The sequence below is a fragment of the Terrapene carolina genome, unplaced genomic scaffold (genome assembly GCF_002925995.2).
Source record: "Terrapene carolina triunguis isolate 2854851 unplaced genomic scaffold, T_m_triunguis-2.0 Scaffold130, whole genome shotgun sequence".
NCBI lineage: Eukaryota > Metazoa > Chordata > Testudines > Emydidae > Terrapene > Terrapene triunguis.
Genome location: NW_020664481.1, coordinates 38,655,841 through 38,681,811, shown reverse-complemented (window position 1 = coordinate 38,681,811; position 25,971 = coordinate 38,655,841). Strand labels below are relative to the sequence as shown.

Sequence of the window (25,971 nt, the reverse complement as noted above, 5' to 3'; positions counted from 1 at the left end):
TAATTGTGCTCTTTCCTAGACCACCTAAGCAAGGTCCAGACAGAGCCTAGTCCTAAATGCATTTTGATATTCTAAATTGTTTTTAACTTGTTCTTTTAAGATTGTTTGTTTGTAACTTAAATATGCAAAGACACTACAGATTTTCAATAGTTTATCACATCAGTAACCAAGGTCAGACCTGATGTTTTGCAAATAAAAACATTTTTCTCTTGCATCTCAGTCCTGTCAATCCTCTTAAAGTATAAATTATTAAAATAGCTTTTGATTCTTTAAAACCTTATCTGCTAAGATTAATATAGCAGCTCTTTTCTGCGTTTTTAAATAGTAGAAAATACAAGTTTTTTGAAGTTTTCAGCATATAGTTTGGTCAACAAAATAGTTAAAATTGAATCATAACAAAACTGTTGCACCTTATGACTTCCAGTATAACTACGCAGACAGTGGTAACCTTTAAAATTCTCATTACTCATGACCTGAAATTTGTCAGTAAAAATTCGGAGACACTTATATTTGTAAAAACAGTACATCTCAGGTTTTAGTGACTTATATGCCAGGATAATACTGCTGTATGTTGATTCTGAGGTTGTTGAGGCCTATCATACATAGCTAACATTAATATAAATTCTTTTATATAAAAAGTGTGAGGTTACGTTATATTTTATTTTTTACAAGATCTTTTCTAATTTTTGTACTTGTTGTGCATGTGTTGCTACATCTTACAGTTTTGAGTGAACATTGGTTGAACCATAGTTTGATCTTAACACATTTGAATATATAACCATGTACTAACACCAGGAAGTTTTACCCAGTGGTGCAAGTAGAAATCATTTCTTGCCGGCACACTGTACTCATGAGAGGGACACAAAGGGAAGGCACGTGTGACCTCCCCACGTCACCCCCCCACGTGACTCCTCCTCGCCCCTAGCCCGGGACCCGCACGCTCTCCCCATCCCCTCCCCATGATTCACATCCATCCCACGTGTCCTGGGGGGCGGGGGGAGGAACGGGACTCTGTTCTCCTCACGCTGCACCGGAGACTTCTGCTGTACAGACCCCAGGCAGGAGGACTCGAGATGCAGCTGCATGGAAGGGCTGGGGGAGGGCTCCTCCTGTGTCTTTCCGGTATGCTGTACCAGCTATAAATATCTTACTGGTACGGTGTACTGGAACGTACCACCATATTTACACCATTGGTTTTACCTCATTATACAGAATATATACCTCACTCTTTTGTATATGAGTGTGACAGCCCTTGGAGTTTAGTGTTGGCATTTATTGGTTGCTCTGAGAGCAAGGAGAATCTGTTTCTTGCTACATGAAATAACACTTTTGAGGAAGCTGGTCACCAGTTATTTAATGCCTCATGTACAGATCTGGTACAGTGGAGGTTTGGCTAAGAAGACATGGATGAGGAACGTGATTTTTGACTATCACTAAACCTTGTAAGAAAAATATGAGAAACTCAAATCGAAGTGGGATATCTGCCAAGGTTGTAACTTGGAGCATTACTTTGCTCCAGCTCAGTCTCCACTGATATCCTTGGTGATGCTCTCCCACTCCACATCTTCACAGCAGGTCTAGGGAAATTGCAGGATTGCACTGGTAAGGTTATTGTAAAGACCTAGAAATATGTTAGTTTTTAAATATACCATATATTTTAGCAAATGTAAAAACAAAGTAGCTTGTAATGAAATACTTGTTTAAATTACAGATCAATCTTTTAAAGTTGTTAGAATTTTTAATTGTGTGTATTCTGCATCCACCACTACCATATGTGCAGTCTTTTGGTCACAAAGCTACAAGCTGTATGTAAGAAGTTCCAAAATATTAGGGCTACCAGTATTTAGGGGAAGTCACTCTGTTCCTAAACTTTTTTAAAATCTGTATGGCTAGATATTCCACCTCTGAATAAAAGAAAATAATAGCTTTTTCAACAAAAATAAGAGAAAATCCATTAGTAAACAAAAGGATTAACCCTTTTTCTAATATTAATTCCCTCTCTCTTTGCACACATCCAGTTTAAGATGTGAGTACTTTTTAATATTTACATTGCAGTAGTGACAAGGTGCCACAGTCAAGGTTAGTCTCTAAACATATGCAGAAGTGTGGTCAGAGTCCAAAAGAGCTTACAGTCTAAGGCTAGGTCTACACTGGCCGGGAGGATCGATTTAAGATACGCAAATTCAGCTACGTGAATAGCGTAGCTGAATTCGACGTATCCTATTCGACTTACCCCGCTGTGAGGATGGCGGCAAATTGACCGCTGCGGCTCCCCCGTCGACAGCGCTTACTCCTCCTGACGATGTGGGAGTACGCGTGTCGATTCGGGGATCGATTTAACCGTCTAGATGAGACGCGATAAATCGATCCCTGAGAGATTGATTTCTACCCGCCGACCCAGGCGGGTAGTGTAGACTAGCCCTAAGAAAGATAAGACATATATGAAGGATGGTGCAGGAGAGAGATACATATAATCAAATACATGCAATGTTTACACATATATATATTCGCATTTTCAAAAATTATAAATAAAATGAGTCAGTTACCTCCATCTGCCCCTCAGCCTAGCCATTATTGGTTGATTTCTTTAGAGGCATTACAGCAGAAGTGAATGTTGAGAAGGGATTGGTAGGGGCTGTATGCATGACTGTTTATATGAAGTTCATAATTACCAGGTTATTCTTTGCCTAGTGTTGTGTAAAATTGTACAATTTATTGAGAAGTATATTTGCAATCATGCAGCTCTTCCATTTTTACTCAAGGAGCCAGAGTCTTTATGTAGCCTCCCAGCACTGGTATACTCACTGCTTTTGGTTTATAATCCCAACAGGACTTCAACCATCCTGCTCCATTTCGTGTTTCTTTGCTAAAAGGACCTAGAGTGGGAAGAGAGTTTTTGTGACATCACAGTAGTTATGTGGTGACAAGCTGAGTTGTAATTATTTTTAAATGACCTTTTTCTGGCCTTTTTCTTGCTCTTTGTTTGCTGCTATTGAATTCAGCTTATGGAAAGCCTATACTGCATTTCTATTTTTTTCTTATAATGAAAAACTTAACCAAGAGCTATATGGGTAGAAAAAAGTGCCTAATTTTTTATTTTGCTAGAATGAAAATGTTCAAAATTGGGAAATGCCATTGTGATCAGAGCAAGATAGCACATTTCTGGAATTATAGCCCTAGAAAATGGGAACTGTGATTTTACTAATCCTGAAATTCAAGGACATATTATTGCTATGACATTGTTTCTCAAAAAAAAAACAAAAAAAAAAACCTAGGTTGTCTAAAAGAATTTTTTTCTCATGGAATCCCTCTACTAGATCTTTTTAGTTGTGACTAGGTTTATTTTGTTATTGACTAACAGTTTTAGATATGTTTGCATAAGGTATATGCTCAATAAGGGTTTGATTTGTCAAATCTTACTCACCCAAATAGTTACATACATGGGTACTTCCATTGGCTTCAAGGACAAAGGCCATGTCTACACTACCACTTATGTCGGCAAAACTTATGTCACTCGGGCATGAAAAAACCACACCCTGAGCAACATAAGTTTCGCCAGCATAAGTGGTAGCGTACACAGCACTATGTCGAGAGCTTCTCCTGCCGACGTAGCTACCACCGCTCATTGGGGATGGTTTAATTATGTCAACAGGAGAGCTCTCTCCCATTGGCGTAGAGCAGCTACATAAGAGATATTACATCGGCACAGCTGCATCGGTACAGCTGTGCTCCTGCAAGGTCTCTAATGTAGACATAACCTTTATTTGCATGAATATGGGTTGCATCAACAGAGTCAAATGCCCAATTCTGCCTTCAATTACATGTATAGCTCTCAGTAATTTTAGCTACACAGAGAACAAATGAAGGGCCAAGAGAATTTTTTTTAAATTTAGTGTCACAGCAAAGATGAATTCAAAAACATCAAACATATTGCTGACTTCCTTATGGTTACACCTACAGTGTGAAACCATTGTCAGCCTAAGCTAATCTTGAGAGGACTTTAAAGTGTCTTTAAAAAAAAATAATATCAGAAATGTGTTGACATAGTGAATTCAGCTCTGGGAAGTGTGAGAATGATGTACTGTAGTGATGTAATAAAATATAGATTTAAAGAGACACTGCAGTACAAAAACTTGAAGAAAAGATGGGGAAAGAAAAGGCTGCAGGAAACAATCTTTTTCATATGGCTTAGTATAAATTCAGTTACAATAGCTGTATCTAGGAACAGAATTCATAAACAATTTTCACTTTGGGCTGTATTACTTCAGCATTTTCGATATATGAATAATTTTGTGTAGCATAGAATGCTATATAGTGGTGGATATGGAAAAAATGCCAAACCATTTTGTTAGAAGATGGTTGTTGTAAGTCTTATATCATGACAGATTTGTTTGAAATATGCATTTTTAATCAACCGACTTGCTATTGTGCTATAGCCTAAAGAAAGAAATCACTGCAGTGCCCCCTGCTGGTGAATGGCAGCTCACTGTTTCAGTAATGTCAGTGATTGACTGAACCAAACCCATTGCTGACATAAAGCCAAGGGTGATGCTGAAGACTGCCAGTTCATTTTAAATCACATCATTAAAATAACAGAAGTATATATCAATATAAAACTACTGTTCACTGATTCCTCTTCATTTTTTAGACATGTGATGGTTTACTGCTGTTGAGTTTGGCTGAAAAAATATGAACACTTCACAAAAAAAATGTTTGTTTCTTAAACCTCTCCTGTTTTTATTCACTTGTCCCCTCCTTTTTAAATGAAAATTATCTTTCTAATTAGCAATTCAGGAAATGCTTTCAGGGTGTGAACTTTTCCATGTAACATCTTGTATATAAGCACACATTCATACTTTCAATTAAAAAAAAAGTTGTTCAATTTAATCACCATAAAAATACTAGGACTGTGTATAAACTTCATGTAATCTTTAGAGCTTGTATGTTAATAGTGGGGCAAAGCCACCAATCCATGCACAAAATGCCCATTGATTTCCCTGGGAATCTTTTTCCTGATTCTACAAAGGGAGTCCCATTGGGCGGAATAGGATGTAAGGCCCCAGTCCTACGAACACTTACTCACATAAGTCCCATTAGGACTAATTGTCCATAAATGTTTGCAGGATCAGAACTTAGGCATGCAATATGTGGCTAGAAATGCATTTCCAGGATTTTTAATTATTTTAATAAATTGAGGAATTTTTAAGTGCCATAAATGTTGCTGCTTTTATTGGTTAAGAAAAATTTAATTCCTCTGTACATCTGCAAATTCAGGAGATTTCATCTATAATCTGCCTTGCCTTTGCTTTCTCAAGACAAAATTTCCATAATGCATGATTATTAATTATATTTAATCTATAAAATTACAGTGAAGAAGATATGAAGTTTAGGTACACTTTCAAATTCAATAATGATACTATCTGCATTACTAAAGATAACATTTATCACTATTTTCACTGTCAGTCCCCCTATTTTCATAAACTCATGTGCCAGGAAAGGGATTAGTCAGGACATGCAAGCACCACAGATTGACAAGAACCAAACGGATTTTTTTTTATGGGTCCAGCAACCACTCAGCCAAAGGCTAGCAGTGGATTTTTAGTAACTTGACTGTAAAATAGTTGCTCTTAGTATAATCTTGGCATAAAATGTCAAATGATAAAATAATTTCAAAACTTTAGTTAGTTAGTTAGTTTACAATTATAGTTTTTAGATTATCCAGCTGCAGTTTCATGTTCTGATATTGGACAAATACATTGTAAGGAATTTTTTTACAGGTAGCATGTGTAGCAAATATGCAATTATAATACATAATATGCATTGGGCCATATTCTGACCACATTTACACTAAGGTTAATCCAAATGGACTCAATTGAAAATAAAGAAGTTACTTCTTATTTATCCAGCAGAACTGAGAGTTGAATTTGGCCCAGTGTGTGTGTATTATAGAAAGTTACTCAGATAAACTGCAGTGAACTTCATAAATACTTGCCAGCCTTTTAAAAGAAAAACCCATTTAAAACTATCATTTACACAATAAACAAGTATTCGAAAATGCAATCACAAATCTTTTCAAGAGATCACAAATGTGTGAAGAAAGATGGATGAATAATCTTCAAGGATTGTATTATTTAACAAAATGAAACCCACGTTTAAAAATTATGATTAAATGTCACCGTTGTGGTACAAATGGACAAAAGGCAAATAGGTTTAAAACAGTGGCACAGATCTTTCTCTTGGGAACAATAGGCACAATTGAGAACTTGTAATCAGGCAGATTTTTAAAGAACATGTCAGCCTCAACACTGAATTTCCTAACTTTTGTTGGTTCATCTTAACAATGGTTAAGCAGAACTTTTTTTTCATTTCATTGCATGTCTGAAATAGCCATTAAGGTTCAGTCATTTAAAACAGAACTCATTATATCTTTCTGTAGGACCCAGTCCTGCAAAGAAATGCAGTTCATCTGAAAAGAGCTTCTGTAGTGCATTAATATAATTGACTCCAATTTAAGCCCCTTTATGTTGCTAGGGTGGCGTAAAATGCATGAGTGTAAATGCACTTGTAGGGTTTTTTAATACTAAGCTTCATATGTTCACATTTTTGTATAACTGTGTTTAAGTTTGTAGACTAAGCATAATTAACCATCCATTACACACAACTTTTGTCTTGAAAGAGAAAAAGCAAAAAAGATTATTGATATCTTCAGAATTTGCTCTTAACCAATTTTTTTATTAGCAAAAAATATTTTAAACCAAACTTTTTTTCAAATGGTCACCTAATAAGTTGATGAATAACTGAAAGTGAAATATATGTGCAGTGGTGTTACAGCTGTATTGGTCACAGGATATTAGAGAGACAAAATGGGTGAGGTAATATCTTTTATTGGACCAACTTCTATTGGTGACAGGAACAGCTCTGAAGAAGAGCTCTGTGTATCTCAAAAGCTTGTTTCTCTCACCAACAGAAGTGGGTCCAATAAAATATATTGCCTCACCCAGCTTGTGTCTCTAGTGAAAGATATGTATATCTAACCATTTATTATGTGTGTCTAATGCTATTCCAATAAGGTTTTCTCAAAAAATGTTCCTTTACTTATAGTCTGTTCCGGCATATTCTGTAATTTCTTCTCAGGACTATTGTACCTTATTTTTTCACTACCTTAAGACTGTATACATACATTCCCTTCTGTACTCTGAATAGCAATCCTTCCAGGGAACTTTACTAAAGAGAGACATTTTTGAGATATTTCAAGTACTGTGTTTGTAATTGCTGTTGTGTCATGGTGCTGAGAAATGTTAGGGGGTGTTTTGGGAGGCTAATTTCATTTTTTTTTCTGCTTCAGCTAAAAAATTAGGAATTACAGATGTGCCCGCTGAGGTGGTTACCTTTATTTCCCATGCAACACAAAACAGATTGAGAACAGTGATAGAAAAAGTAACAATGGTAACACAGCACCGAATGGAATCGCACAAAGTAAGTATGTAGAGACGTGGTACTGAATGCTGTCCAATTATATGGTTTGAGGTATTTCAGTAATAAATCTATTCTTTCCTTTCTGAGCAGACTATAGGTGGAATATCTGCACTGTTTGTGGCATGGTTTGATCAGAATTTACCCATGCTTAATTAATGGGAGTTGGTAGGTGCCTTTCTCTATGATAGAACTTGTCCATGGAATGTTGCCTTTAAATCCCTGTAGTCTGATTATTTCAGTTAACAATACTAAAATCTCTTGTGGGACAGCAGTTAAACTGTTCCTAACTGTGGGTCATGGTTGAAATTGCTGTTTCTCAGTGCCTCATGGACATCTCTGAACCATGGTAACCACATCTTGGATTGAAATTGCTTTCCTTATGTGTAAACATGCTTTTAAAAGAGCTTATAATTCTACTTCTTGGCTGTGAGAAAAATTAGTATGTACTGTTACAAATAGAATTAGCTGAAAGGAACATTGATCCAAGTAATGAATACGTCAGAGACTACAAAGATGGGATCTTGCATACTGGGCTGAAACTGAAATGAAAAATGATAATTTTAAATCAGTTTTAAATGTTTTATAATGCATATCTAGTGTATTTTCATTAATAATGGAGGGAAATGCCACATATTTTTCTTAGACCAGCAGCCTCAAAATTCAGAGGTTCAGCACTGAATAATCAATGACATTTTCTTTGAAAATAACATTTCAAGTTAAAATTGTCCTTTGAGCCTGTTGCGTGATCGTAATTTTACAGAAAAGTGACATAATTTGGGTATCTGACACTATGAGAGCTCTGGTAAGAGACTGCAAGCTAGTTTCTGACCACTGGTAATAAATAGAAAATCTTTAACAAGCAAACCAAGTTTTTATTCCTTAACCTTAAATACTAAAGATATTTTTATGCCTGTTAAACTAGTATCAAAGCAGGCTGAAGAGGTCATGATCACAGGACAAGTGGCAATTTGGACCCCTCTTAGACCGTTTTAGGTGGACCCTTCAGGTGACTGGCTTGTCTTTCTTCACCTCCAAGATGCCACCCCATGGTCCAGTCACACTTGGACTGGCTCTCGGGGAAACCGAGGGGCTGCATCCCAACTATGTAAACGCAACAGGTCCAATTGTACTTAACTAGCATCTGCAAGACCTCATCTTTTAGGAGTCTGTGACCAGTGGCTGATTAAAGTGACTGAAATTAAACATCTTGTTTATTCGTCCAAAGGTACATAGAGGCCCAGACACCCTGCCACATCCTCTATGTGAGTCTCTAAGAGACTCATCTCCGGCCACTGCTGCTCAGTTATTCCCACCTTTTTCTCTTCCCTAGGCCAGGAAAATTAGTAGTTTAGTATGCCCTTTGATCCCAGGCTTGGGCCCAGGAAGAATAAACCTTGCTAGCATAGGCAAGAGGGTATTCCCCAATTAATAATAAATAAATAAATTAATTAATGGAGATACCCATCTCCTAGAACTGGAAGGGACTTTGAAAGGTCATTGAGTCCAGCCCCTGCCTTCACTAGCAGGACCAAGTACTGATTTTGCCCCAGATCCCTAAGTGGCCCCCTCAAGGATTGAACTCACAACCCTGGGTTTAGCAGGCCAATGCTCAAACCACTGATCTATCCCTCCCTATAGCTTCTTTCTCCTACAGCGCCTTATGTATGTCATTGTTTTGTTTCCTGTTTGTTTCCTCCCATCAACTTCCTTTACTTTAACTCCCTGCAGTAAAGCAGGATAGTATCAAGCAGATAAACAGAGGTGCAATGTGATGTTCATAAAAAATAATAGATTACTCCCTCATTCTCCATAAAAATGTCTGACGTGCTCCCGTACAGCCAGTGTCATAAATAATTGTTGAGTGCTGACGTTATGTTCATAGTCTTTTTGCCTTACTTTTGTCCATTTTATTTTTAATATAGATCTGTTTTAACTTGTGTTTTAAGCTGTAAATGTTTTTTGAAGTTCTACATATTATGACAATTTCTTGTCTACTATTTAATCATAAAATTAAACGCCACATTTTTTCAGTCAGTTAATCCATTGTTTTGATTTATTTAAGTGTGTGATACCTCTGACATTGATTAATCAGTCCATATATTTTGTATTTAAAAATATGTTAATTAAATAATTTTATCAAATACTTGTGTAGCTACAATATAACAAATAAGTCTGTTGGCTTCATTCTCTTTTTGTAATAAATTGGTGCACCATGTATATCTTGTTTTTTAACACTTAGGGAAGATTCTAAGGCATAGTAGTTTAAAAGCCTGCATGGATTTATAGCTTTATTAAGATGACTTGTTTCTTATTTCCCAGGACGATGAATGGTATGAACAGGCTACAGATGTTCGATCACAGCTGAAGTTTTTTGAACAGTTGGAGCGTTTAGAAAAGCAAAGGAAAGATGAACAAGAGAGGGAAATTTTGTTAAAGGCAGCCAAGGTACCTATTTTATTTCCTTTTTAAAAAACAAAGTGCTCTGACCCGTGTAACTTCCCCCCTTGCAAGTGCACATGCAGTAGCTTTTCACCAGTGCACGTTAGTCCACATGCTCAGGTTGGATCCCCAAGCACCTTTGCCGCCATTTGTGCTGTCATAAGCCCGATGTAATACATTCTGCTGGAAAATTTTCCCCATTAGGGATAAATTGGCTGATCTGTACTGAAACTTGAGACCAGCTCTAATACTACTAGTATTATATAAAGACATTTTCCATTTAAACAACTTTTGATTTAGAGTTTTGTAAACTGATAATGATAGTACATTGTATGTCGTTCACATAAACAAGTTATGTTAAGCAGGTATCTAGTTTAAAATTAAAAAAAAAGGAAACTCAGGTGATTAATCCACTCTCAATGCACTGGGTTATCCTGATTTAGTATAGTTATTGTAATCTGTAAAATCATTCCTGCCCTGATCTGGAGCAGTGCCAAGCACTGCAACTCCCATTGACGTCAGTGGGAGTTGTGGGTGTTCAACTTTTCCCAAGCTCAAGCTTCTGTTGTAATGAGGCCTCTAGATCTAGATGACTATGGATAAGATTTTCCAAGGAGTGTAAGAGAATTAGGTGCTTGACTCCCACTGAATTTCAACAGGTGCCTAACTCCATTATGTCCTTTTAAAATCCCAGCCTATATCTGCAGTATTTAAACACAGTGCAGTGAGCCAGTGGTGGATTTTTACTTTTAATTCTCAATTTTCAAGATATTTTGTTTCATTAATTGGCTAAATTCTGCTCGTTTGCATCAATGTAATTCTGAAGCAATACCACATGGGCATAGAATCTGTCCCAATATATGTAGAAATGTTGGTGCAGTAATTTCTAAATACCTGCATTTGTCTGATTGAATTCTGAACGTTATGATTTCACAGTTCTTCTGGGATTCAGATGGGGAGGGATGCAACACCATAATTTGCATGTCCCTAGCCTCTATTTGCCAGAAGCTGGTAGTGGATGACAGGGGATGGATCACTTGATGCCTGCCTGTTCTGTTCATTCCCGCGGAAGCACCTGGCATTGGCCACTGTCGGTAGACAGGATACTGGGCTAGATGGACCATAGTTCTTACCCTGCATGGCCATTCTTATGTACTTATTTTCACAAACACATAACTACAGCTTTTTAAAGTTTATCTTGAAGCCTGGTGCCTGTATTTTATGAGCCTATCTGTAACATATACTATAAAGATGGCTGATTTTGATACGCTCAGCATAAGATACTTCAAAGTTGTTTCTAGGGAACAGCCCTGCATTGGATTGGATATGAGGATACACTAGATGACCTAATTAGTCTTTTATGTCTCTAACTGCAGTGATTATAAGGTAATTTACAAATAGGCTTATTATTTACCCTTTGTTCTTACAATTTTAATCTTCCTAATTGTCTTTATTGCCCCTTGTATTTATACAGTTTAGTTACATATACACTATCCACAAGAGGGACAAAATGGGGGAAATCAGTACCCTTTTTAAAGAGTTGATGTTCCTAATTTTGTTCCATTTGTTCTTACAAATGAAGACTGGCCTTCAGAAAGAGCTTCTATCAATTTAAGAAATTAGTTTAAGTTAATATTTTTTAATGGGCTGAAAAGAAGAATTGACTCATTCAAATGCTTTCCTCTCATCTAAGTATCCTAACAAACTCCAGAGCTTGTTAGACTGGGTGGAAAGGATGATACTCATTTGTCTTCTGCTAACTTAAACTGCCTGTCTCTTTTTGATAAAGACTTATCATTAGTTACATTTGGGAAGAATATTTTTCTGGTTCTCTTGTCAACTGTTTTTTATTTTTAAAATAGTGGCTAAGAGAACCAGCTGGTCCAGTTTGTCACACTTTCCCCCTTTCCTAGCAGAGTTATTACTGTATGCGTGTTTCTTTTGGTTTAATTGGGATTTTAGAACTTTCCAGGAAGACATAAAACAATTTAGCCATTGCTCCTCTGAACTAATCTTTAAATTCTTAAAACACCAAAGAAAATCATTCCGGACCTGAAATGTTTCCTGATGCCAAGAGCTTTACAACTTTTCATTAATTCCAGTGTAAATGGGACATTTTATTTAAGCCCCTCATTTTCTGTGTTTTGTTTTTCATTCTGTTTTGCTTTTTGAAGTTCATATTCTTTCGCTATGTCGCATTCTCACAACAGTATAAATAGGCCTTACTGATTCTTTGAATGCAAGCCAGAAGGTATCATTATTACTTCATGTGTCATTTCCCCCAAAGTGTGCTCTTACTACTTCTTCGAGTGCTTGCTCATGTTGATTCCATGCTAGGTATGTGCGCGCCCACGTGCACAGTTGTTGGAGATTTTTGCCTTAGTGGTATCCACTAAAGGATTCCATAGTAGTAGAGCAAATTCAGAGAAAAAACGGTTACCTACCTTTTCGTAACAGTTGTTCTTCGAGATGTGTTGCTCATGTCCATTCCATTCTAGGTGTGTGTGCGTGCCCTCATGCACAGTTGTCGGAGATTTCTGCCTTAGCGTTATCCGTAGGGCCGGGCTGTGGCGCCATCTGGAGTGCCACGCTCATGCAGCGGTATATCAGGTGCTGCCAGCACTACACCCTCTCAGTTCCTTCTTACCGCCAGTGACGGGTGGTTGGAGTGCCTGGCCTTGCTTAGCAAGAGCATTAGCAGTTCTTCACTGTTTAGATCGTTCTCCTTTGTTGTTTAGTGGAGTGATTAGTTAGCTGTTAAGCGTTTTAATAGTAGTTTAGTGGTTAGAGTCCTGGCTGGGACTCCCGCTCCCCAGGCTTCGAGCGAGTTCTGAGTGCAACCAGCCGATGCACATCAGTGACCCGCACGATAGCTGTTTCAAGTGCCTGGGGGAGTTCCATAGAAAAGACGAGTGCCAGATCTGCAAAAACGTTCATCCCCAGACTCAGGAAGAGCAGGACATTCGATTGCAGGCCCTCCTAATGGATGCTGTTCTGTGCCCGGCATCAGAGCCCTCACACTCTGACTCCATGCTTCGGCATCGGCATGCAGCGCACCCCCAGCACCAGAATCTGCCTGGCACCGTTCCCCCTCACTGTTACTGAAGAAGCGGTCTAAGTCGACTGGTCCGCAGACACTGCGCAAGAAGGGAACTTCAGGCAAAGGGCTGGTGTTAGGCCTCGTTCCCACTACGGAGGCTCTCAGAGGTACCGCTGTGGTTGGACCCCCTAGCCCAGCCAGAGACCCACCTCCAACTTCAGGGAGCAGTAGGGGGTCCCAGCCCATCGCAGCGCCATCTGCGCCCGAAGTGGGCCCAGCGGCCAAAAAACAGTTAGGCCAACTGGCTCCTCAGATGCCTGGCAGATCCCACCAAGATACCAGTACCGACAATCAGGCCGGTTATGGGGCCACCCCCGAAGGTAGTGGAGTGTCTCCAGTCCCTGGAATGCAGGCATCGTTCCCCTTCACTACAGCCAAGGACCCCGGTACCGCAACCTTGGTCTCCGGCCAGGAGGCCCAGATCTCCAACACCACTGTCCCCAACAACAAGACATAGGACTCTGGAGTCGTGATGCCAATCCCCATATTCACGGTACCATCAGTCCTCCCACCAGAGATTGCCAAAGCGCCAATCACCATCGCCTTGCAGATCTCCCAGGCATTGGTCCCATCCAGTAGGGTACTGTTCCTGGTCGCAGCACCGGTCACCAGGGCCCCGCTCCCGTTCTTTGGGCAGGCACTGGCCCTCAACTTCCCCATACCGGTCTCCGACGAGGGTCAGTTGACAGACTCAGGCTTCACCAGTCCTGCCCTGGTCACCAGCAGGGCAGTGGTTCAGGTCAGAGGGCCAGTTCAGCCCTTCCCCCATAAAGGGAGAATAGTCTCCTAGCCAGGAACCCGCAAGGTGCCTTTGGCACCAGTATGGGATCAAGAACGATGGCCCGCCCAGTGGTAATACTGGAACCTGTGTCTGTGTGTGTGTGCGCGCCTGCCTGGCCTGTTATGCCGGTACCGTACTCCCACCGCTCCTCCCAGCTCCATCGGACAAGCTACCCCCGGCACATGGAGATGAGGCGGCGGCAGGGCCCTCACAAACCAATAGCGCACCTCCCCCAATGACTTCGGGGAGCACCAAGCCCTACTCAAGAGGGTTACTGCCAACCTGAAGTTGGAGGTCAAGGAGCTAGCTGAGGAGTCCAATCACCTCTTCAATGTCATTCCCTCCTCCGCCCCAGCCCGGGTCATGTTGCCCATTCACCCAGCGGTCCTGAAAATTGACAAGTCTGTATGGCAGACCCCATCTTCCATTCCACCCACATCCAAGAAGGCGGAAAAGAAGTACTATATCCCTGCAAAGGGGTTTGAATACCTGTACACGTCCCCTCCTGCGGGGTCCCTGGTCCGCTGTCAATGAGAGGGCCAGGCGAGTGGCACCCCCAAGAATAAAGATGCCAAGAGGCTGGACTTGTTTGGCAGAAAGATTTATTCGACAGCCAGCCTCCAATTTAGGGTATCTAACCATCAAGGCCTACTCGTCAGATACAATTTCAACCTGTGGGACTCCATCAGCAAGTTCAAGGAGAGTCTCCCACAGGATCGGGCTCAGGAGTTAGTCACCTTGGTGGAAGAGGGCAAGGCTGTGGCCTCAGGTGCCCTCCAGATGGCCTGGAATGCCACAGACTCAGCGTCCAGTGTGGTCGTCTCTGTGATAACCATGAGGCATAGCTCCTGGTTTCAGACCTCTGCGCTGTCCCAGGAGATGCAAACTACTCTCCAGGACCTCCCTTTTGAGGGAACGTGGCTATTCTCGGAGATAACTGATGCAAGGCTCCATGCCTTAAAGACTTACGGGCCACCCTCCGCTCCTTGGGCCTGCATACTCCTCAAAAGCCTAGTTCCGCCCCCCACCTCTCCACCGTCGTTGAGGTCTTGGGGTGCCTACAGAAAGAAGGACAGAGACAGGGGCTTTAAGCGACACCACCAGTCATCATCTTGTCCCCTGCCCTGTCTGGTCCTTCCAGGGACCAAGACAGCCAAAAGCAGTCATTTTGAGGGTGCGCCCGAGGACAACACTCCAGTCAATGCACCGGATCCCTGTCTTCCTTAACTGCCGCCACCCTTTCCAGTCAGTTTGGTCTCATATCACCTTGAACCGCTGGGTGCTTGACAGAGTTTTGTCGGGCTACACCCTGCAATTTATAGCTGACCAACCCTTCTATCCCCTTTCCTTGTCCCTCTTCAGGGACCCTTCTCATAAGCAACTACTTGTTCAGGAGGTTGAAAACCTCTGGTGCCTGGGGGCAGTGGAAGAGGTTCTGCAGAACATGGAAGGAAGAGGATTCTACTCCCACTATTTTCTAATTCCAAAGGCAAAAGGGGGCCTCAGACCTATTCTAGATCTGCGTCGCCTCAACAAGTCTCTCAAAAAGTTGAAGTTTCGCATGTTCTCCCTGGCCTCCATCATTCTATCCCTGGATCCAGGAGACTGGTGCACTGCTCTCTAGTTAAAGGACGCTTACGTCCATATTTCCATTTTCCCAGGGCACCGGCGTTTCCTCCATTTCACATTGGGCCAATGCCATTTCCAGTTCACTGCAATGCCCTTTGGTCTCTTGTCATCTCCGAGAGTGTTCACAAAGTGTATAGCACCAGTGGCCGCTTACCTGCGACATTGGGGAGTCCAAATCTACCTGTACCTCAATGATTGGTTGAAAAGGGGCCGGTCCTTGGATCAGGTGTGGAGGCATCTCGATCTGGTATGTTCCACCTGTCGCAACCTGGGCCTAATAATAAATGAGAAAAAGTCAACCCTGACTCCAGTGCAACACATAGAATTTATCGGGGCGGTACTCGACTCCACACGGGCCAGCGCCTTCCTCCCCGAGACTCGATTCCAAGCCATGGTGGACCTCATCTCATCTCTGCGTGCCCAACCTGAGACTGATAGGTCACATGGAGGCATGCACTCACATGGTCCGGCACGCGTGACTCCACCTCAGAATCCTACAGGCGTGGCTGGCATCAGTCTATGTCCCCAACCGGCACAGCATGGACTGGGTGGTCAGGATTCCAGACATGTACTGTCGTCTCTCGCCTGGTGGCAAGATCCCATGTCGGTGCCGGAAGGAGTCCCCTTCACGGCCCCAGTCTCGTCGGTGACTCTTGCGATGCTTCAGACTTGGGATAGGGAGCCCACCTGGGTATTCTCAGTATGCAAGGTTGTTGGTCCAGTCACGATCGGTCCCTGCACATCAAAATCAGGGAACTCAGGGCGGTTCTCCTAGTCTGACAGGCCTTTCTGTCTTACATACAAGGCGTGGTGGTTCAGGTCCTGACGGACCACACAGCCACAGTCTTCTATATCAACAGGCAGGGCAGAGCCAGGTCGTCTGCCCTCTGTCAAGAAGCCCCCTGGCTCTGGGACTTCTGTCTGCAGCACAATGTCCATCTCATAGCCGCTCACCTCCCAGGGGCCAAGAACGCTTGGGCAGACTGCCTCAGCAGGACATTCTCGTCTTGCTATGAGTGGTCCCTTACCCAGAGGTGGTCAGTTCTATTTTCCACAAGTGGGGAACTCCCCGGGTGGACCTATTCGCATCCAGGCAGACCAGAAAATGCCATGTTTTCTGCTCGTTTCATGGCATGGAGAGAGGATCCCTGTTGGACGCGTTCCTGCTCCCGTGGTTGGGGCCTCTGATGTATGCCTTCCCTCTGGAGCCATTGGTCCCCTGGGTCCTCATGAAAATCAAGCAAGACAGGGCAACGGTCATCCTGATACCGCCGGCGTGGCCACGCCAACGCTGGTACAGTACCCTGCTGGACCTCTTGGTGGTGACCCCGTTCCAGCTGCCACTCAGGGCGGACCTGTTGTCCCAGAACCACGGCAGGGGCTGCATCTGATGGCTTGGCTGCTGCATAGCTAAACACGCAGGAGCAGCAGTGCTCGACCGGGGTCCAGCGAAAACCCTCCATCAGAGCGACCTGCCTTGCCAAATGGGAGCGGTTGACCTACTGGATTGCGGATAAAGGTGTCCGTCCCGAGCGAGCTTCATTGCAACTCAATCTAGACTATCTCTTGCATCTCAAGCTCCAGGGGTGTGTCACTCTCATCGATCAAAGTCCATCTAACAGCCATTTCAGCCTTCCACCCGCCGCTCGAGGGCCGGTTGGTTTGCTCTCAGGATATCACGGCCAGATTCCTTAAGGGCCTGGAGTGCCTCTACCCTCACATCAGGGATCCTGTTCTTCCAAGGGACTTGAATCTGGTGCTATCGTGGCTCATAGGTCCCCCCTTCAAGCCTCTGGCTTCCTGCTCTTTCCTTCTCCTCTACTGGAAGGTCACATTCCTGGTTTCAGTGATGTCGGCCCGCCGGGTATCCAAAATTCGGGTGCTCACCTCGGAACTGCCTGAAACAGTCTTCTGCACGGACAAGGTCCAATTAAGACCACACCCGGCCTTCCTTCCGAAGGTAGTCTCTCAGTTTCATTCGAGACAAGACATTTACTTATCGGTCTTCTTTCCGAAGGTGCATAAGTTGGAGGAGGAGCGCAGACTATGTGCCCTGGATGTCAGGAGGGCTCTGGCTTTCTACATTGACAGGACCAAACCATTCCGTAAGTCGATACAATTATTCATTGCTGTGGCCGACAGGATGAAAGGTCACCTGTATCTGCTCAAAGAATTTCTCCTTGGATCACTGCCTGTATTCGCTTCTGCTATGATCAAGCGAAGGTGCCGCTGACGGCAATCATCACCGTCCGCTCTACCAGGGCACAGGCCTCTTCAGCAGCCTTTCTGACCCAAGTGCCTATCCAGGACATCTGTAGGGCAGCCACCTGGTCATCGGTCCATACCTTTTCATCCCACTACACACGTACCCAGCAGGCTCGGGACGATGCTGGCTTCGGTAGAGCAGTACTATAAGCCGCTAACCTGTGAACTCCGAGCCCACCACCATAGATTCTGCTTGTGAGCCACCTAGAATGGAATCGACATGAGCAAGCATTCGAAGAAGAAAAAATGGTTACCTACCTTTTCGTAACTGTTCTTCAAGATGTGTTGCTCAAGTTCATTCCATTACCTGCCCTCCTGCCCCTCTGTTGGAGTTGCTGGGAAGGAACTGAGAGGGCATAGGGCCGGCAACACTTGATATACTGCTGCATGAGCGTGGCACTCCAGAGGGCGCCACAGCCGGCCCTACGGATAACGCTAAGGCAGAAATCTCCGACAACTGTGCATGAGAGCACGCACACACACCTAGAATGGAATGGACATGAGCAACACATCTCGAAGAACAACTGTTACGAAAAGGTAGGTAACCGTTTTTTCTCTGAATTTGCTCTACTACTATGGAATCCTTTAGTAAGTTTCAGCATTGAGCCTCAAGTACATACAGTATCTGATCATCCCCATCCTAACTGTCAGTATTAGCAACATAGGTGGATGGTCTAACCAAGTAAGCTTTGCCTGTCTTACTTCTTTTTAGGTTTCTATGCATATTATCATGAGTTAAAATAGCCTTGAGTACCACTTGTATGAGGAAACTGTAAAATCAAATGGTCAGGGTTAGCAGGAAACAAGTTAAAAATGTCTTTAAAAAATCTTTCTATGTCGTCTCAAACTATCTTCCTTTTGTGGCATGTTCTCATTCTCCTCACGTAGGATTATGCTCTATTATGTGTGTTCAGATAGATACACTTTTAGTGTGGTTTATATTTGTGATAAGGAAGAATTTGTTTTGAGCACCCGTCTTTTAGTTACTTTTATTGTTTTCCTCTTTCATTCCTTTGTCTCAAAGTCCTGTGACTATTATAGCTGAGCCTTACTTTGTTCTATTTTATCACATACCTTTTCATTACCTTTTCCTAGGGTATTACAGTGCCCCTATTGATCCTTCCATATTTGTAAGTGTCAGACTATGAGATCTTTCTCTCTCCTTTTGTTCCACAGATTTCACCCATTATAAACACTTTGCAATATTATATGCTAAAATTATGCACATCTTAAATGTTTGTGTGGAAATAGAACTATTACTTATCTTTTGTACATTTTTTTCATTTTCTATTTCTTCTTCCTTTTTTCTGTTTCTGTTTCTGAATTCTTTTCTTCTCATCTTGCATTCCTTTCAACATTTTATCTGTTTGCAAACTATGCTCTTCTGAATTATTTTCTCTTTTTCGTGATGTTTGTTTTCCTTTCTGTTATTGTTGGATGTTTGGGAGATCAAGCATCTCTTATCCATTACTTCCAGAATAAAACCATTTTGATTTATAAGAGTCTGATCTTGCAAAATTCCAAGTGCCCTTAAACCCTGCTCAAACAAAGATCTAGAAAATACACAGAAATGCAACCACCTGAATTCTGATAATTACAGAAGGACTGAATAATGGATTTGTAACTAAAAGAGTGAACAATCTTGTGTGAAACTACAAGAAACCAACTGCATGAAAATGATGAATCCATAGATCTGCTCCAAACAAGCAGTAGATGGTGGACAACAGATATTATAAATATTACAGTTATTAGATATGATAGGTGCAGTATAATAGAAAAATATGAACGCATAAGTGTACAAACAAATTATCCATAAAAGGAGTGTCATGTGATCTATACACCAACGGGTTATCACAGAATCTGCCTTCCTGCTCAGTCAGAGATGATTGGCAACCTACAGCAGCTGTGAGGATAAAAGAGCTGTAAGACTGGAAGGGCAGGGCAGCTTCCAGAGAGAGCAGAGGGACTGTGGAGAGATGCTCCTGCCAACAAACTGAGAAGCTGCCTGAGAAACCACCACTCCAAAGAAGGAGAAACGGAACAAGAGGCTAGAAAGCCTGCAGAGGTAGGAAGCAGTTCAGGGAACAGCAAGGAACTTGAGAAGGGTTAACTCTGGCTGCTCTGAACAGGGGCCCTGAGGTGGGACCCACGTGAAGTGGGCTGGTCTGAGTTCCTCTATTGCTTCCACAAACTAAGAAGGGAATGGTCAATGGCTAGGAGTGAGTGGCCAGAGGAGAGACTCCGAGACCATTGGACTTTGAGTTCCTTATTTTTGGACTTTTCTGTTATACAGAGGCAATACCATCTTCGTACTCCTACTTGATATTCTCCAGTTTATACATCCAAAGATCATGTTCATCCCTCATTTGAGTCTCCGATTTCTAGGATACATTCCCCCATTTTATATGTGTGACCTTCCTAGATAGCATGACCTTGCATTTGATTGTATTAAAATGCCTGCGTTTCAAAAGAGGCCAGGCAGTCCAAGCAGTCCAGGTTGGTCTGTATAACTGATCTGTAATTATTTTATATGTTCTTCCAAGTCCCTGATGAAGATACTGAATAGCATTGAGATGATTCCATTTGGGTTTTTGCCCAAAGTCTACAGAATCTTGCAGTAATTTGGTTAGGAATTTTCCCCTAACATCACAAAATTCTAAGATTATACAACTCCAGTGATAGTCTGCTGTAAATTTTAATAGATAATTTCAATATTTTAAGCTTTAAAATGCAAAATGTTCTCTGAATAAAGTTCTACAAATGTGCTTTGTGGCCAATGATATTGGGAGAGCCAGTGTCAAATCTGGACTGGGGCTTCCATTTCCCTGGTTTCCTAAGGTGACTCTTGAGTGTCCAGTGCTATAGTCCAGCAGTAGTTAAATGACAGAACCAATTCCCCATTCTTTGGGCTGGAGGTCATGTGCCATACTGTGACTGCTGTTTCTTAGCAAGGGCTTCATGAGACTCTTACTTGAATGGAAAGAGCTCCCTCCCTGATTCGCCTCTTCTCTGAAATATCGTATTTCTTGGTGGCACCCATACTTTAAAATATTGTTCTGTCATTTCTTGTTGCTCAGGCCAGATGGACTGTGTATAACTATATGTGACAGAAGAAATTGTGACGTTGAAAGGAAAAATATCTATGGAAGTGAGGAAGGGAAAATCCTAAATCATCTACTATTCTGTGGGTAGGTTGGGTGTGGGAAATGCCCAACTTGCAGAAAAATAGGTAGAAAGTAGAGTCTGTCCTGGAGATTGAGGGTAAGTACAGTGGTTTATATTAAGAAGGGAGTTATTTGTCTTACCTTATTACTGATCTTACTATACATTGTAATATATTTCTATTCTTACAATATAATATGATAATCTCATACAGCATAAGATAAATGATTACTTTTTAATGTAAACCACTCTATGGGTACATCTGTCTGTATTTTTTAAGTTATGGTACTTAACTTCAGTTGATCTTTTCTTTTTTAAATTGCCTTGCTCTGTAACATTCATATTTAAATGATCCTAAATAATTTGAGGGACTGGGGGGCTCAGAGGATTGGTAAAGGAGTAATGAACCTTTCCCCCCATGTCACCTCCAGTTCATATGTGACCCAGTTTCATAGTGACTGAAAGTTATTACTATCTGATAGCTGTTCAGTAGCCTGTGTGCAAAGAGTTGGTGATTCCCATCCAGCTCTTAGTGACTTTCATAGTGTTATCATATATTCCTATAACAAAAACTTCTGCCGCATTTAGCAATGTAGTTTGAAGTCCTATCAGAGAGGCTGATGATAAAAATTAACATTGACAATGAACTAGACAAATAGTTTTCAACCTGTGGTCGATGGACCCCCAGGGATCCACAGACTATGTCTAAGATTTCCAAAGGGGCCTGCATCTCCATTCAAAATTTTTTAGGGGTCTACAAATGAAAAAGGTTTGAAAACCGTTAAACTAGATGAACTTTTGAAAATCCCACAGTGACTGGTTGTTGGATTGGATGACTTCCTGGGACTTTTCTGACTTCAGCTTCTACGGTTGTATGAATCTTCTGGTTCGTTGGTCTTTCCAGGAATGGTACAGACAGTGCTGTATTTGTTCTATGACTTGAGCTGTCAGTTAGATGCATTAAACAGACACTTTCGTTACCAAGCCAGCTGAGCTGGATTTTAACTACTGACCAAAATATGTAACTGTTTGATGACTGTTGGTGGTCTACTATTTGACATCCTTGTCAGCAGAGAGGCCAATGATGGAACTGGCTCTTGGAAACTGAACTACGTTTTAGTCACGGGTATTTTTAGTAAAAGTCATGGACAGGTCACGGGCAGTAAACAAAAATTCATGGCCCATGACCTATCCATGACTTTTACTATATACCCCTATCTAAAACTTGGGCCAGGGGGGCTGTGGGTGCTCTGGGAGAGGTAGTCTGGGGGTGATCTGATAAGTGGGATGATCAAGTAGACAAGGGTCAAAGTGCGATAGTGGGGTGAGTTCTGGAACAACTTGAAAACCAAGTTGGCATTTTTTCATTGGATTTTGAAGATGGATAAAAAGCAGTGAGAGGTGATGGAGGAAGGAAGGAATATGGTCTTACTTTCTTGAGCAAGAAAGTAGCTTGACCCTAGGATTCTGAAGCCCTGATAATAGGTGATCATAAAAGAGGCAAATGCAGTAGTCAAATCAGGACATGATTAGGAAATAGGTAAGCATCTTAACAGGCAGAATTAGATGCTGGAAATATTTTAGAGAGGATGATAAGTAGAATTACAGACAAGGGAGACATAGAAGAAAAAAGAGAATTTAGGGAAAGCAAAGTCTAACTAGAGAGTACCTCTGAAATATCAGTATGCAAAATAGCCTTAATCTGACTGGAACTCTCCTAATGCCATGGCCACACCTTGTAGCTCATAGAGTTTGCCAATAATTTGGGCAGAATATAGGGATTCCCCTATTTTCATTGTATTGCAGATGTAAAATTGATCAATCACAGGTAGACGCTTTCTAATAGCGCTGTGGTTTATTATGAACAAAAGTACAATCACAGGACTGTTAGGTTCATTTTTAAGGTTAGTATTTTAGGAATATAGGAATTGCTTTACCTGATCAGCCTGGGGGTCCATCTAGACTAGTACCGTGTCTCTAACAGGAGCCAGTACCAGATGCTTTGGGGGGAAGTGCAACAAACCATACAACAGGCGGTTATGGAGTAACCTGCCCATAGAAGAAGTTTGGTGTATGTCTGTGATATGTTGAGTATGATGATAGAGAAAGCTGAATGGGTCAAGTCCACAGGTTTTTTTCCCACTGTTTCTACTCTCTCCCTGGTAGAAGTGGCTGGAGTGAGGTTGTCCCCCAAAACCCATTGTGATCCCCAGCCACCGCCTGTCTTGGACCCTCTCTCTCCGGCTCAGACACCATGGTAATGAGTCCAATATGAAAACATAAATTTGGAGGAGATGGGTTGTCAAGGGAGGGTTCCACATTGTGGCAAGAGGATCCACACAAGATAATGCTGTCTGAATCAACATTACCTTATTTTGGTTTGTCTTGCTGGTGAAAAATGCTGGGGTGAGAGAACAATGCCATACAACAGCTGGCCACAACCTTCTCTGCATACATGGAGCCCAAGCCCTACAGAGGGAACATGCATCAGAGCCTGCTCTCCACCTTGTATGCACTTCTAGTCAGGATCCACTGGTCTTTGCTCCCCTCTGGATGCAGAAGGGAGAGAGCCTTTGAATCTGTCTGTCAGTGGTGAGTGGGGGAAATTACATTCTAAGGCTAGGTCTACACTACGGGGGGGTCGACCTAAGATACGCAACTTCAGCTACGTGAATAGCGTAGCTGAAGTTCCGTATTTTAGGTCGACTTACCTGACTGTGAGGACGGCGGCGAGTCAACCGCTGCCGCGCCGCCGTCGACTCCGCTTCCGCCTCTTGCCGCGGTGGATTTCCGGAGTCGACGGAAGAGCCATTGGGGATCGATTTTATCGCGTCTTCACTAGATGCGATAAGTCGATCCCCAATAGATCGATTGCTACCCGCCGATTCGGCGGGTAGTGAAGATTTGCCCTTAGAGAGAGACAGCAAAGAGCAGTCTTAGGACAACAAAAAGGTCAAAAGCCAGACTGAAATCAGCTGAGGAATTTATCTTTACATTTAATGTGGTCTGCTTTGAATGGGATTTCTAAGAGAGCAGAACACTGTTTTGCATTACACTAAAAGTGTTGGGCCTTATTTGTTTCTTTTGTTTACTGTCTCAATAACCTGGGATGTGTAAGGCTTACATGTGAGAGCAGAATAAGATTTTGAATATGTGGTCAATAATGGAAATGCTCTTGGTGGCAGAAGAAAACACAATGTGAAACCATAGTTGGTGATCATGGATTGATTTTATTTCTAAATGGATATTTGAATAGTCACATGCTTTTTACACTAGAGATGTGTAGATGGGGGTTGTCTATGCCCAAGGAATTAAGAAATAAAAAATATTCCGTGTTACAGTATTTAAGGAAGCTGACCATTTCAAAATTGTTTAAAAAACTAAAATGTTTGTTCAGGTGATCATACTGGCTTCATTGCACATGATGTGTGACATTTACAAATGAATTTTTCTCACCATACGTTTAATTGAATGGCATATATCATCCTATCAGGTCCTGGGACTCAGTTATTATTAGTCCATCCATTTTAGTGTTTTTTCGTTTAGTGTTTATGGTACTACCAAATTCCTGGGTACTAAAAATAAATACGACAATCATAGGAGTGTAGTATGTTTTTTCATAGCCTCTTTTTGGTAAAAATTGTCACTAGGTTAGTGAACAAAGGATTATATTCTGGTGCAGTTTATAAAGTTAATTTTAGTGCTTGCTTATGGTACTGAATTTGACACCACTCAAGGCTACGGTCCTCTATTCACTGAACAGATGTAGTGCAGATAGTGGCAATAGCAAATTTCCCTACTACAGTCCTGCCGATGGGCTTCCATCCTCTTCTGTAGGAGCCACCTCTCTGAGTGAGAGGAGAGTTAAATCTCCATGCTTATTTAATCCTTTTCCTGTCTCCCAAGACTAACAATGAGGGTGACAATTGATGCAATACTGCTCATTTGTGATAAGAAAGTGGGGGGCTTAGTTTTGGGGGATTTGAAATTTTGTTACTTTCTACCATTTTAACAATTAAAAACATAACAAAAAAACAGCTTTTGGACGTGTACTTTTGCATGCCACCTCAGTGTGACCACAACTTTGGATAGGGTTTTACCCTCAGCTATGCTGCTTTTAACTTTCACTTTTTATTAACACAGCTAATGTGAAAGCAAAGTGTTTCATGTTGCCAATTTAACTTCTTTAATGAAAAGTGAAAGTTATAAATTGGTGCAGCCGTGGGTGAAGTTCTAATGTCATCAGTGGGAAAAATAGGTTTAAAATTGAAACTGTTGGCACAGCAGTGGCTCTCAATAGTGCAGCACCTACAGTTGTGACTCTTAATTTTAATGAAAAAGATGAATTTGAAACATTAAAGTCTCCCAATATAGATTTAAAAAAAAAGTGAAGTTATAAATGCCTGGCGCTAGACTGTGATGGAAGTGCTTGCTGAAAGCAGAAGACAATCACATGCTAGCCCTGAGAGCTTTTAAAGCACAAGTCCTTTAAGCTTAAGGCTCCAAAGTGATTCTGAATCTAGTGGTATATCTTATATTTTTGTAAATGACATAAAATGTAAAATGTAGTGCAGCACTGATTTTACAAATTGTGTGGATAAATTGTAACAACCTATTGAACTGTGAGCAAAGGGATTATAATTCTGACCATAATATTTTGCATAATTATTGATATTCTATCTGTCTTGAAAAAATGGCTACAGGAGGAGGATATATTCAACTACAATATAAAAATAAAACTTGTAAACTTTGTTCATTTAAAAAAATGCAAACGCTGTCTAACTGCAAGAAAGAACTGTATGGCAGCATTTCTCAAACTTTAGCAACCCGAGGACCCCCATTTTGATTTAAATTTTTTTGCAGACCCACAAGCCGGCTTTTAATTTTCCCTGGGGGTGCTTAACCCCGCTTAGCCCCAGGCCCACACTACTCCTTCCCCCAAGGCTGCACCCCACCTCTTCCTGCACCTGGTCCACCCCTGCCCTTCCTCTTCCCCACCTCTTCTCTCCCCTGAGCGTGCCTCGTCCCTGCTCCTCCCCCTCCCTCCCAGCGCCTCTTGCACGCTGCTGAACAGCTGTTCGCAGAGTAAAGGAGGCACTCTGGGGGAGGAGGAGGAGTT

At 41.8% G+C, this 25,971-nt stretch overlaps 1 protein-coding gene across 1 annotated transcript in view; it reads left to right on the top strand.

The window, feature by feature from the left end:
• LOC112103905 (transcription initiation factor TFIID subunit 4-like) overlaps positions 1-25,971 on the top strand; it is a 205,201-nt gene that overhangs the window by 72,637 nt on the left and 106,593 nt on the right. Inside the window, 2 exon segments of the mRNA XM_026652640.2 lie at positions 7,346-7,476; positions 9,796-9,921. Of these exon segments, the coding sequence (XP_026508425.1) occupies positions 7,346-7,476; positions 9,796-9,921 (257 nt within the window).